The sequence below is a fragment of the Eubalaena glacialis genome, chromosome 9 (genome assembly GCF_028564815.1).
Source record: "Eubalaena glacialis isolate mEubGla1 chromosome 9, mEubGla1.1.hap2.+ XY, whole genome shotgun sequence".
Lineage (NCBI taxonomy): Eukaryota > Metazoa > Chordata > Mammalia > Artiodactyla > Balaenidae > Eubalaena > Eubalaena glacialis.
In genome coordinates this window covers 43,700,021-43,715,290 of record NC_083724.1, presented here as the reverse complement: position 1 = coordinate 43,715,290, position 15,270 = coordinate 43,700,021, and the positions used below count along the sequence as shown (strand labels likewise).

Here is a 15,270-nt window from a genome sequence, read left to right as displayed (position 1 = left end):
CCAAGGGGCTGAAACTCAAGACACTACAGGGAACTGATGACAAAGACATCTGTGTACCTAAATGAAGGACCTGAAAAACTTGAAACAAAATCAGCAGAGACCTTGTGAGTCAATTAAACCCCCCAAATTCAGCCGTTCAAGAGCTGTAGGTGGCTACAGGGCCCAAGCCCACTGCCTCAAGAGTGACTTGGAATTCAGTAAAAGCTTCTCACAGAAGAGAAAGATGCTTTTTGAAGGAAATTTCAGACCTCACACGTCTAGAAACACCGAATTCCAAATTAAGTACTTGAGGGGAATGGCAGGCAAAATACTCCTCTTACTGTTCAATTATTAACTCTCTTTTTTTTAAGATGTTGTTTTTGTTTTTACGATGAGCCCTTGCAATTAAATGTGTGTACATTACATGCAAATACGATGTGACCCCAGTGTGGTGAAGAGCTCCTATAAGAAGGAGGGCAAGTAAGAAGCTGGGGTCAGCTACCGAAAGAACCTGTAGACCTTGTACTTTTTTTCTAGAGATCACTGAATACAGAACCAAACATTTTTGAAAAGTTAGGCAGGGCTGTCCTTTGCCCTTGGGAAATTCTGTATGTAAACCATCCAAGCCGATTCTGCAGAACCTTTAAGGAGATAAGATTTCCTTTACCACACTACAGACCTAGAGTGAGAATTTCTCAAGTTGGAGACACTACAAACAGTAAAATATATGAAGATTTCTGTGAAATCATCACCAGGAAACATAAGATATAAGCTTAATTCAAATTTAGTAGTCCTGACACTGAGCAAACGCCTCTGTAGTATTTATTCAAGAAGTCATAAATTCTAATATGTGCTCATGACATTCTTGAGAGACATAAAAATTAAGGCTTATCAACAGAGTGAGTGAATACATATGAATAATTTCTTTAAAAAAAAGTAGGCAATGTATAAGAAAATAATCTTCAAGGCTAAATCTTAATTGAAAAAACATGTTGCTTAAAACGTGGTTAAAAACCGAACGCTACTAAATTTCTGATAAATTTCCTTTCAAAAATAGCCTGTCAAGTAATAGGCAAAGATTTTCAACAACCTGGCTGACCAATAATCTTGCTAACATTTAAAATAAAACCCTCTAAAATCACTCTTAATTCCCTTCTACAGACTTTTAAGAAAGTGTCTAGCTCTGAAAAAAATCAAATAATGGAATAAGAAGTGAGGGAAGGACTGAAAAGAAAAGCTAATTAGGTTTGTTCATCCCTGACTTAACTAGTCAATTGTTTTAAATGAAGCAATACTTTGTAAAGAAGACATGGGCTTCGCTGGTGGTGCAGTGGTTAAGTATCCGCCTGCCAATGCAGGGAACACGGGTTTGAGCCCTGGTCCGGGAAGATCCCACATGCCGCGGAGCAGCTAAGCCCGTGCGCCACAACTACTGAAGCCCGCACGCCTAGAGCCCACGAGCCACAACTACTGAGCCCATGTGCCACAACTACTGAAGCCCATGTCCCTACAGCCCGTGCTCCACAACGAGGAGCCACCGCAATGAGAGGCCCACACACCGCAACGAAGAGTAGCTCCTGCTCGCCGCAACTAGAGAAAGCCCGTGCGCAGCAATGAAGACCCAATGCAGCCAAAAATAAATAAATAAAATAAATAAATTTTTTTTAAAAGGAAGACATAGATCATGCTTCTCAAGTAATTACATAAACTCCTACAGCACTAATCATTTTATCATTTTATGACCTAAGAAGGGTACCTTGTTATAGTTTCACATTTGGAATCAGGACTAGCCCACAGAGAAAATTATTCAGAAAATAATAAAGAAGAAATCGATCAAAATGACCTAAACAATCAACAGAAGAAACAATGAGTTCATTTTTGGCTTTTGAACTTGCCCCAGTAATAACCTTCTCTTTTCCAGTGCCATTTAATTTGAAAAGCACTTCCTTTTGCTCATGTTGGCTTATGAAGTAGACAGAGCATGTGCTGTCTGCATTTAACAGACAAGGAAATGCAAGACAGAGAGGTTACACGGCTTCCCCTAGGACTGAGTCAGCAAACTCCAGCCCATGGACTAAATCCACTCTTGGCCTTTTTTTGTTTGGCCCGTGAGTTAAGAATAATTTTCACATTTTGCAAACAGAGTTTATAAGCAAGCCTCACTCATTCGTTTACACATTACCCATGCCTGGTTTTGTAAAACAGCAGAGCTGAGTAATTCCAACAGAGACTGTATAGCCCTCAAAGCCGAAAATATTTCCTCTCTGGCCCTTTATAGAAAAAGTTGGCTGACTCCCGCCTGAGACCCACAGGTGAGCCATGAGCAGAGCCCAGATTTGGGGGAACCAATCCAGTGATCTTTCTACTCAACCTTTTGCCTCTCCTTAAGCCATGTCACTATGTGGTTCATCCCTGGCATATGTTTGAGGGGTAAGAGGAAGTTTATGAAGCATGAATGCAGGTACTTGAAGTAGAAAGAAGGAATTGAGAATGGAGCCAGAGACAGCAAATGAGGAGACAGAGGTACTACTGACTCATTTCCTAGTTTCACAGGTGTGTGAAAGGAGAGGAATTCTGCTCCTGGATGGACCATATCCAGAGTCTCACCCACACCTGATTTAGAGTATTTAAATGATGAGATTGGGGACCGTTTGAGTTGATATTTAGATCAGATTTGAGACTTGGAGTTGATGCTGTTTTTAGGGTTAAATCTTTGGGGGATATTAGAATGGGGTGAATGTATTTTGCTTATAGGCTGGACATTCTTTGGGGGGTTGGGGCAGAGGGCAGACTGTACTGGGTTGAATAGTGTTGCCCTGAAATTCATGAAAACCCCAAATCTCAGAAAGTAATTTTATTGGGAAATAGGGTCTTTGTAGATATAATCAAGCTATGATGAGGTCACACTGGATTAGGATGGGCTCTAACCCAATGACTGCTGTCCTCATGGGAAGAGGGAGGTTTGGACACAGAGAGGAGAACACCATGTGAGCACAGAGATACAGAGGGGAGAGCTCTGTGGCAAGATAGAGTCAGGGACTGGATGGGAGCATCTACAAGCCAAAGGACATCAAGGATTGCCAGCCACCATCAGAAACCAGGAGAGCAGCATGGAACAGAGCCTCCCTCAGAGCCTCCAGGTGGAACCAAGCCCCTTGATTTCACACTTCCAGGCTTCAGAACTGTGAAGGAAGAAATCTCTGTTTTAAGCCACCAGTTTGAAGTGCTTTGTTATGGCAGCTGGAGGAAACTAATGCAGATTAGTGGGCAAGGGGACATGGCCTTATGAGAAAGAATTCAGATCAAGAGAGCACAAGAAAGTGGTGCAATGTCAAACCCCATAAAACCTTTTTGTTTGAAATATAAACTCAAGAGTTCCTCTAGAAGACCTTGAGGGAAAACCAAACGAAAACCCAGGGACCTTGATTACTAAATCTGATCAGGTTTTTACAAACACATGTTGCCAAGATAAGCATAACTGACTTATACTTGAGCCTTTTCTTCCCAATAGGCCTGTTTACAAATCCATCCCTAAATTCCAAGCTTTCCCCAGTCACCCCACTATGACTGGGAAAAAAAATGCCTTTTACAAAGGAGGAAAGTAGATTAAAATTACCGCAAGGACGTTCCTGACATACCTCTTCTCTGAAATAATCCTAAATTTCCACAGATGAACTAATTTTTAAAATACTTTGTAAAGGGTGATTTTTTTTTTAATTGCATGCATTCAAAAAGATATAAAGTATATACTCAAAACCAATGTGTAAAGGAATCAAGAGTCACTTGTAGAATCACCCAGTGGCTCAGGACACCTCTCATATTACCTGGCATCAGATATACTAAAGACTAATTCCCACCACTAACACCCTCCCCCCTCCCGCCTGTCACACATGCACACACACATTTTTCAGCGTAACACTGTTGAAGCTGTAGGCAAGCTATATTCCTTCATTTCCTCAAGACTGCAAGGAAATGGTGGTAAAGACACAAGGTTGCAGTCACACTGTAAAGGTACATCTAAAATTTGGTGCACGTTGAGTGTTCCTATGTAATCCAGTCACTGAGTAATAAAAAAAAAAATTAGATTGATTGCTCTGAAACTCTTTGTATAATGTACATGAACACAGACGCCACAAGTTCATGATAAAGTTGTCCCTGAGGTCCATACTTAAACCACTATTCTGGCATTTGAGCAGCTAAATTCTTTTTAATTGATCCACAAGAGAATCAGACAGAATTTTTCTCTTTATCATCATGTCATGTTGTAACTTGGTATCAATTATTTTAAAGAAACTCTATCATTTAGATTCTTAATGAACTTATACATAGTATTTTCCTATGGATTTACATTCCAGTACACCATAGAAAATATTATTTGTCTCCTCCTCCCACCCTCCTGCCTCATTATTTTCCTATAGTCTTAAACAGATATGTATTTTAAATAACCCATGGTGACAGGAAAGCAAATGGCAACTTCATACCATTACTTTATGAGAGTCCTCTGCTAGTTGAAACACAAGCATTACCCTTCATAAATCATCACTTAGCTCCTAAGAAGGGCTAGCTCCCAAAACAAACAAACAAAGCCCACTGACTTCTTTGAGTAGTCTGCAGGGCATTTTCCTAAGACTGGGAATTCTTAAAAAGTTGGCCATTGTAAACCCAAGATCTCCACTGCTCCAATGAAGAAATTAACCAGGTATCTTAGCTGAAAGAGGAGATGTATATGTATGTCTTCCTTTTCTCAGCATCTGAAAAAAGTCACCAGAATGACTACCCACATTTCTGAATTGCTGCGCACTGGGCAGCACCACACTACCACTATGCTAGAGCTTCTGCAGAAATAAGACGGCAGCGCTGTTCCTAAATTCATCACACTCCTCTGGAGAATCTCTACCCCAGAATCTGAGTGCAAGAGCTTCTTTTGGCCTCTGATGGAAGCACGCAGTAAATCTTTTAGTTCAGATACATATGCTAACCAGAGGAGGATAGCATGCATTCACAAATGGGTCCAACACTCTTAAGCATGTTACCTTATTCTGTTCACACACGTACTGTATCCTCAGGGTATCCATGGCTCTGATCATGGCTTGCATGGCGGTGAATATGTTTTGGTAAACTAGCTTCGTGAACCCCTTTCTGTCTTCGTCGCTGTAACCAGACCCATGGATGATTCTCATTTGCTTGATAAAGGTGCTTTTGCCACTTTCTCCAGTTCCTAATAAGACAAAAACAAGTGAAAAACGCAGTCAGTAGTCTTTAAAAGGAACAGAGTGAGAAAGAAAGTACCTCCTGGCAGTGTTGGTCAATATCCGGATTAGTAAATTGATGGGGGTGGATTTGGAAAGGGCCTGCCGAATGCTTATGCAAGTTTAGGCTGCAGGTAGTGCCATCCTAAACCCCTGGGCAGAGGGGTCCCCACCCTGGACACTGTGCTTTAGAAGGCCACAAATATCACACACACACACACACACATTTATTAAGGACACATGAGTGTCCATGTCACTTGGAGTAATCCTAAACATCAGCTCTTGTGACTCACACTGTTTAGGCCCCAGGGAACTGCTCCCCGACATCCCTTGCCCTATGACCACGAAACAACTGGCATCCATGTCTGAAAGCCCCAAACGTTCGAGGGTTTCCCCACTGCTAATACCAGCCCTGGCAGCGATGGGGGCTGCTTCAGTGCAGGGAGGGTTTGATCAGCAGAAACACCTGGATGTGAGAAAAGGCTAATGAACTTGTCAATTCCTTTCTTTCAAATACATGAATGCAATGGATCCTCGCACAATGGAGCACCATCCCCAGCTGTACCAAATGTCTATATTCTTCCCCCTCCTCATATTCCAATTTGTAGTTCAGGAGGTCCTCCAAACTCACAACACTTGCACATGGCAGCCAAGGAACATTTTACAACAACGAACCATTCCTATTGCTCTTAAATGTGCATAGATGTCCAGATAATATGTGTGAAACATGATGTCAGGGCTTTACATTAATATTAGATTGAGGTATTGTTTGAATAGACAGGAAAAGTTGCAGCGTAAGTGATAGACTTTTTGTGTGATGGAATTAAAATATTTTCTTTCTAATATTTTTTGTGATGAAGATAATTTATCTAAGAGATCCCATTACCATGTTTGGAACATAATATACTATATTTATGGTTCATTTTCAAATCCAAGTATTGCTTTAAAGAAGTTTTTTTAACAATTCAGGTTGATATGATCTCAGTAGGGGAAAGTTTCTTCAAATTGGAATGAATGAAAATTATCTCAGAACTAAAATGACTCAAGAAAAGTTGGATTCTTCAAATGGGTGAACTGCATATATATGAATATATATACAATATATATTCAATATACCTGTTATAAAAAAGTCATCTAACAGCATTTCTATTAAAACAACATGAATTGTATGAAAATCTTAATTAAAATAATATAATTCGTGATTTTACTATAAAGACCAAAAATTATAAAATAGGAAATGATGGATTAATTATAAAATATTTTATTACGTATCCACATCTCATTGACCCAACAGAATACCCAGACAGTGCAGTTATAGTTAAATTCAATCATCTTTGATACTTTGTTGGCTCTTAGTCATATTAAAAACCATAGTTGTACATATCTTTTTTGACATTTTAGTTATAAAGAGATGTTTGTCATGGTAAGAGGATAGAACATATTAATAATGGTTTGTTGGCTTGATTATTGCCTGTAACCATTTAGACTTATGGGATGTGGGTCTCCATCTGTACTCTCGCCGGGGGCCCTGCGAACATCAGGCCCCGGAGAAACATCTAGGAGACTCAATCAATTTTTCCAGGTGAATAATTGAGGCAACTCTTAGCATCTGATAAGATCTTTCCTTGTAAGAAAAAAAAAAAAATGTTCCTTCAGGTCGATTTTTTCAAAACACAAATCCTGCTTTTCTATGTGTCTTCCCATCCTCAGCTCAAAACCCTCAATGGCCTCCCCTCAGCTCAGGAAGAAAGACAAAACTCTACTGTGGCCAACAAGGCCGCGTGGTCTGGCCCCTCCGTCTTGGCCAGCCTCTTCTCACAACACGCTTTCCTCCTCCCTCTGCACTCTAGCCACACTGGCTTCCTTGTTGCAGCCTTGGCTCATGCTTCGCACGTTCCTGGGATGGTCTTCCTTCATCCTTCTCACTGCTGCTCTTCACCTGGCCTGGTCTGCCTGACGAGGTCAAGTCCCCATACTCTAGGTTCTCAGGGTACCATGAACTTCTGGTTGGAGCACCTGTTCCAGCTGCACTTTTGCCCATTAATGTCATTCTTCCTTTGACATATGCCTCCCCTACCAGCCTGTAAGTTTCGTAAGGGGAGACAGGGGCCATATTTGTTTTTATTCACACTGCCTCCCCTTGGGCCAGGTATAATGCCTTACACTTAGCACAAGCTTATTAAGCTTTTATAAAATTGTGATAAAATACACACAGCAAAATTTACCATCTTCATTATTTGTAGGTATACAGTTCAGAAGTGTTAAGTATATTCACATTGTTGTGCAATCTCCAGAACCCTTTTCATCCTGCAGAACTGAAACTCCATACCCATTAAACAACTCCCCAGTCCTCCCTCCCCCCAGCCACCTTTCTACTTTCTGTATCTAAGAATCCGACCACTCTGGGTACCTCATATAAGAGGAATCATACAGTATTTGTCTTTTTGTGACTGGCTTATATCACTTAGCATAATACCCTCAAGGTTCATTCATGTTGTAGCCTGGGACAGCATTTCCTTCTTCTTCTTTTTTTTTTTTTTAAAGACCCTGATTATTTATTTATTTTAATTTATTTATTTTTGTCTGCATTGGGTCTTTGCTGCACGCGGGCTTTCTCTAGTTGCAGCAAGCGGGGGCTACTCTTCATTGCGTTGCACGGGCTTCTCATTGCGGTGGCTTCTCTTGTTGTGGAGCACGGGCTCTAGGCGCATGAGTTTCAGTAGCTGTGGCACGTGGGCTCAGTAGTAGTGGCTCGCGGGCTCTCGAGCACAGGCTCAGTAGTTGTGGTGTACAGGCTTAGTTGCTCCATGGCATGTGGGATCTTCCCGGACCAGGGATCAAACCCGTGTCCCCTGCATTGGCAGGCGGATTCTTAACCACTGCGCCACCAGGGAAGCCCTCCTTCCTTTTTAAATCTTGAATAATATTATTGAATTGAAAGTATTTTTTGAATACATGATAGTGATAAGGAATTCATCCAATCTCAGCTGCCTTCACTATCCACAAATAGGAAAAGAGGTGGCTCATCCTCTCTCAACCACCCCGTGTGCTATGTGGGTAGCAGTGACCTCAACCATGGCAGGAACCACCATGAAAATGGCCAAGCAGGAGCCTTATCCTGATTCTCTGTGACCCTTTCCTGGTTACTCCCCAATCCTAATAATGGTGACTGTTAGAGAGTCACACTGTGCCTGGTACTCTACACACATTATCTCCTTTGACCCTCACAACCAACCCAACAGGTATGAACTATTACCATCATCTTTATCATACAGATGAGAAACCTGGGGCTCATACTGTTCAGTGATCTCAGCAAGTGCACACTGTCAGCAAGAGAAAGAGGGGATTTACTCAATCAGACTCTAATGCGGACTCTACTATCAGAGAAGAACATCGGGATCATGACCAAATGGACTTAGTCCTACTGGTCTAATGAGGACAGATGGGAAGTTCACAGCCACACACTGAACCCTAAGCCCAGGCACACCCACCATCTTGCAGGTGCACACTGTTGGGGCATGAAGAAGAACCTCCCGACAGGTGAGTGTCCTCACAACCTCACAAGCCTCCCTGCTGCCTTACTTCTACCTCCAGAGATGGGAAAGGTGGGCGCTGTCTTCCCAAGTCAGAGATGAGGAAACTGTGAGTCAGCAAACAGGGCAAAGCTGATGCAAATTCAGAGCTGCGGCTAGCAACCGGGCTGCTAAAGCCTTAGCCTTCAAGGTTCAACACAAATAACACCCCCCGAAAGGAATTTTCTTCCCCTTCATCCCCCCAACAGTTAGGCTTGCCCCCTTTAAGCTCTCAAAGTGCCTGTGGACACCCCAGAGGGGCCCATCCCCTAACTGCTTGTTTGCAGATATGTCTCTTGTTACACCCTAAGTCCAGGAAGGGTAAGGCTTGGGAGTCACGCATTTGGGTACCACGAACACTGTGTCTGACATACAGTCAGCTCTCAAAAAATGACTAAATGAAGGAATGAAGAGAACAAACATGAGAAGTCAGTTTTCCCCCATTGGTCTCATATCGCAGACAACTGCAGAAAAGTGACATACGAATTGTCGAAAGATGATTGTGATGAGACCAGTTTCATGATGACTCTTGGCTGCCAAGACCTCGTGGGATAACTGAGGACCTGTGGGAAGACCCTATACGGTCAGAGCTTGGTCCGGAATCCTGAATCAGATTAGATCTCCACTCTTGCAGAATCCTGGGGTTCCCTGCATCTCTTCTATGATGCTGCCACGCTTGCTTCTATTCCACTCCGGCAAGGTTGACCTTGGGTCCAGTGCTACCTTATCCCAAGCGAAGGTTAATACTTCCACATTCTACACACCACGAAGCTGACGAGAACGGAGAGATTATGTAATTGTCACGAGGCACCTGGGATTTGGGTCCTCTTAAGCCAGAAAAATCACTCAAGACTCACCCCAAAGTTCTATACCAAGGTAGAGAATCTTTTGCATTATAAAGACCATTCACTTACAAAAGGTTAAAGCCAACCCCACCAGCAGCCCCAAACACAGAAACATGTTTAAAAAGTCATTGATTTTGCTTTTGGACATGGAAGATTTTGAAAAGAAAAGGTTAAAAATGATTTTAAAGATTAATAAAAAGATGATATAAATGTATTTGATCAATACCAATATTTTAAAATGTTCTTCAATTCTACTAATATATTGTGGTTATTTGAAGAATAAAAAACCAAACACAGGGCAAAAAACGGACAGGTTAAAGGCAAAGAAGTAAGATTGAAAGACACACACCACCTGGGGCTGAGGGCAAGAGAGTGGGGAAGGATCCTCTCCCTCTCATTTAAGCCTCAACACAACCCAGTTAGTATCTTCTTTTTCCAGAAGGGAAACTGAATATCAAAAAGATTAGATAGTTTATTTAATCTCTGTCCAAGGTCAAAGTCTGTCCAAAGTGACTCAGCTTGGAAGTGTTTGTTGAGTCTTGGGTCTAAATCTGGGTCTCTGTTGGTACATGCACTTCCCATGATAACACCATGTGCTAGTTTTACACTGAGTGTTTCCCCAAATAAATGGCCAAGTCACACCCTTCTATCAGCTAAGCACTGTCTTCACCTGGTTCTGAGACTCCAACACTTGGAACTTTATCTTTAATTCTTCAGAGCTCTGCTCTAAATGAGACAGTTCCAACAGCAGATGGGGGCTGAGGTGGGAGAGGGGGTGGAAACACGAGAGGTAAGTCAGTCTCTGCAATGACAGCTGTGACCAGGACTAGAGGGACCAGTAAACTCAAGCTAAGGATCTGAGCTGAGTTTCTGTCTGGAGGATCTGTCCATTGATGTAAGTGAGGTGTTAAAGTCCCCCACTACTATTGTGTTACTGTCAATTTCTCCTTTTATTATCTGTTAACATTTGTCTTATATATTGAGGTGCTCCTATGTTGGGTGCATATATATTTACAATTGTTATATCTTCTTGGATTGATCCCTTGATCATTATATAACAGTCTTTTTTTTTTTTAATTATTTGTTTATTTATTTATTTTTGGCCACGTTGGGTCTTCATTACTGCTTGCGGGCTTTCTCTAGTTGTGGCGAGCAGGGGCTGCTCTTCATTGCAGTGTGCGGGCTTCTCATTGCTGTGGCTTTTCTTGTGGCAGAGCACGGGCTCTAGGCACACAGGCTTCCGTAGTTGTGGCACGTGGGCTCAGTAGTTGTGGTGCACAGGCTTAGTTGCTCCGTGGCATGTGGGATCTTCCCAGACCAGGGATCGAACCCGTGTCCCCTGCATTGGCAGGTGGATTCTTAACCGCTGCGCCACCAGGGAAGTCCCAACGGTCTTTATTTTAAAGTCTATTTTGTCTGATATGAGTATTGCTACTCCAGCTTTCTTTTGATTTCCATTTGCATGGAATACATTTTTCCATCCCCTCACTTTCAGTCTGTATGTGTCTCTAGATCTGAAGTGAGTCTCGTGTAGGCAGCATATATACGGGTCTTGTTTTTGTATCCTCACTTCTTCTAAACAGAAACTCAACACTTAGACATTGAGCACAACTGTTCATTTATTCCACACAAAAGAAAAATCTAAATGATATGATTTCTAGAACGAAAATTATTGGTGATTGGAAGAATAGGTGACTTAGTTTTGACATCCCTCCTAACTGCATATTAGAATGTGTGGTTTGGGCCAGTCAGTAGCACAGGTCCACTCTGCTTTGTTTCTTATCTCTTTGTGAGAACTTTCTCAGTGACTCTTCCACAGAATCAACATGCTGGTGGACGGCACCTCCACAGCCTCTGCAGATAGCAGGAGAACTGAGCCCTCACTCTGGGAGCGGCATTCTGATTCACAGGGAGGGGGGAGCCGTGGCTTGGAAGGTGAACTTTGGTATCAAGTGACCAAGAGATTTAATCAGATGAGGCAAAGGGAGGACAGGGGAGGGAACCACAGGCCAGAAGGACTTTTGCTCCTGGACCCAATGCTATTAAAATACAGAGCAGGGAAAGGAGTAAAATTGCAATTCCATCTCTAGATTCTGTTCCAAATATAAATAAGGGAAATGCCTCTTCTCTTCCACTTAGTTTTTGCTTCACTGTTTTCATACTTGGGGGAAAAAAAACCCAACGATGGGTTATAAGTACTTTATAACTTTCATTATCATTAAGAGCCTACTAGTTTCAGGTTCTTATTTATCGTCATCCTACTACAAATGTGGTCTGTAATAAAATCAGGGGGTAACCTCTGAGTAAGGCACTCTGGCTGGTAACAGAGATTCCTCCGAGGGCCTGGTTCACCTTCCCTACTTTTGTGCCCGCTGACCTCCAGGCAGGAGACCAACCTGCTTCTCACTAAGGCTCTCATACTCCCCTGAGTCTCTCACTGCAATGCTCTGCCGGAATCCTGTGCCTCCCCCTCACCTTAAATGTGAGTTACTTCCTTTTCCAGCATACATGCTCAGTAAGTGGTTAATACGCACTTACGTAGCTTGCTACTCGGGCGTGGTTGGCACACATGGATAACCTGTGTTCTATTTAAGTGAAAGCTCACCTCCGCAGGCTTCCTGTGTCCGTGGGTGGTGGGTGTGCACTCTGCAGGGCTGGGAGCTTTCCTCCAGGATGCCTGTTCTTGGCATTCACTTACCAGTGTTTCTCCAAACTCCATTATTTCCGTACTTACCTTGCTATTTTTATCATATCCATGTACCATCTGCATGATTATATAATATTAAAAATTTTTTATTTAAATAAGCTTCTTATGTAAGGAAGCATGAATGTTATGAGTAAAAAACCAGTATCATTTGCCATGGGTAATCAAATTAAATATTTGATTAATTAAATATTATCATAAGACTTTGGTGATATTCCAACTACAAACATCTGGTCTATCCCCCAGTGATCTGGGTATTTCGTCTTGGAAAGGAAAGAGGACAATAATTGGTGTATTATGTGAAATGTACTCTTTTACTCTCCATCCTTAAAGGATCTTTCCCCCACTTTCTCTTGAGAGGCTTCTGAAATTCTACCCAGGAACCTCACACACATACAAAAAAACTGAGGGTTGAAACTGATGTAACTAAAAAGGGGTCAGAAAAATGTCTTAGCACTAAAATTCTAAACTCTGAGATTTGAGAAAGCAGACTGAGGTTCAAGTTTCAGCTTAACACTCAGAAAGACTCATGGGGAGAAAAAAAAAGTTGCTTTTTAGGAGCCAGGAGAGAACAGAGGCCAAAGCAAAAAGGCCTTTCCAAGTGATAGACCAAGCACATCTAAACAGAAAGCCAATTGTTCTAAAGTTTACCTACAATCTTTAGTCAAGACCGCCTCCCTGAGAGTCAAAGGGAGGAGCTGATAAAGTCTCTCAGACGGGCAAAGCCAACTCCAATAGTCTGTGATGTTTTCTGAAACCATCTGGGAGAAGCCATTGTGTTTCAGCTCAGTTTTACAGAAGACGATGTACGTAAACAGAACAGAAATGGGGACACAATTCTGTACGTTGGTGTAAATGACTTATGAGACCAACGGGCAGAAGAGGGTATGGACACATTCTGATGTGACTGGCAGGTTGGCTCTATGGGGCCTTATTTCTCTTGTTTCCTCGTGTCTTTGGAGCCTAAAACAGAGCACATAGTAGGAGCCTAATAAATATCTGTGCTTCGGTATTCATTGACTAAGACAACAAGGATGATCACGGTTTGGGAAGGCAATAGGAAGAGGGTCTGCCTGGCCAAGAGAGGACTCAGGACTAAATGGACGAGTCTGTTGAGTGACAAAGCAGCCTCACACGGGAGCAGGCACACTGCCACTTGCCCCTTCCGATGAGGACACGCGGGCCCCGGGGCCAGCCAGCCACACAGGGAGGCTCAGGTTCTGTATCAGCGTTTCCTGGTCGTGGGGTGCATGAGTTAGGAAAATGCCTTTTGGAATCTTTAAGCAGGAGAGGTTCTTAGTAGCAAAGAGGGTGGCCCGGAGGAGAGTGCCTGGAGTTGGGGGCACTCTGCTTGGTCCCCTATAACTCACAGCTGACCTTGGGCAGCAGCTGCCCCAGGTGGTGGGAGTTTCTGCACCTGTGAGTGCTGCAATCCTGGTACTTGTTATTCTAAAGATGCTGATTTATGAGAGAATCTGGCTAACATTGGGGAAAATTCCAAATGATCCCTTACTGCTATGGTGAGAATGTTTGTGTCCCCCCCCCCCCCACCACATAAGGCTGAGAAACTTATGCCCAAAGAGATGGCATTAGGAGGGCCCTCGGAAGGTGATTAGGTCATGAGAGTGGAGCCCTCATGAATGACATTAGTGCCCTTATAAAGAGAACCCAAAGAGCTCCCTTGCCCCTTCTACCATGAGGCCACCAGGAGACGTCTGCAGTCTGGAGACCAGCTCTCATCAGAACCCAACCTTAATGGCACCCAGATCTTCAACTTCCAGCCTCCAGACTGTGAGAAATACACCTCTGTTGTGTATGAGCTACCCAGTCTGGTATTTCATAGCAGCCTAAATGAACTAAGACATCTACCCAAGTGCAATCCAATGGAGGGAGGGATACTCAATAAAAATGCAGTTTCTTGGGCTCCTCCTCAGTTCCAGTCTGACTCACCCTTGCAGGAGCCTGGCATTATGCATTTTAACCAGAGCTCCAAGGGTTTTGATGCACCCAGACCATGGACTGGTTGGGAAGCACTTCTCCAGGCTCTCCCAAGGGGAACCTCTACTAATGTAATCTACCTGGGAATGCTCAAATTTTTACATCATGTTCAGTTTAGCCAATGGGTTTTTATACCAAGTTCCAATTTCATTTCTGCATGGATAAAATATCTCTGTGGGAGCTCTGTTTTTCAATTTCCAGAGGGGAAACATTTTGAAGGTGCCATAAAGATTCACTTATTCAAATCAGTCCTCCCCAATCCCCATATCACCATCACAATCATGTCATCTTCCCCAGCCTCTGCTCTTGCAAACAGAAAAGGTGCTATTTTTCACCATAAAAGGAGAAGTGGCAATGTCCTAGGCATCACAGAACTGGAAACAACTGGACACAGAGTTCATGGCTGCTCTCTCAACAAAAGAGGTAAGTACAAGGCTTTTGAAATAAAAAGGAAAAGCTGAAAGAACTTAAGTGATGAGGTTCAACAGACAGTTTGAGATTTTTTTAAAAAAAAGAAGCCAACACTAAAACAATGGAGCAGAATTCAAGATGCTGTATCATATTTTATAGTCTTTTCGTTTCATTAATCTACAAAATCATTTGTACTGACTAACCAAGAAAAGCAGCAATGCCAAGTATTTCCTGCCACTTTCTGTCTTTGGGCCTCATTTTGATCAAGATGGTATTTTCAAGTCCAAACTTGATTTCTGAACAGTTCTTATATCAGGCAAAGCCAAAAGTTCATGCTAGGGCTTCCCTGGTGGTGCAGTGGATAAGAGTCTGCCTGCCAATGCAGGGGATACAGGTTCAATCCCCGGTCCAGGAAGATCCCACATGCCGCGGAGCAACTAAGCCCATGCGCCATAACTACTGAGCCTGCGCTCTAGAGCCCGTGAGCCACAACTACTGAGCCCACGTGCCAC

General features: G+C 42.7%; 1 protein-coding gene across 1 annotated transcript in view; it reads right to left on the bottom strand.

The window, feature by feature from the left end:
• GNA14 (G protein subunit alpha 14) overlaps positions 1 to 15,270 on the bottom strand; it is a 202,912-nt gene that overhangs the window by 92,114 nt on the left and 95,528 nt on the right. The window contains exon 2 of the mRNA XM_061200326.1: positions 5,013 to 5,197. Coding sequence (XP_061056309.1) covers positions 5,013 to 5,197 — 185 coding nt within the window. The remainder of the gene's footprint in view (positions 1 to 5,012; positions 5,198 to 15,270) is intronic.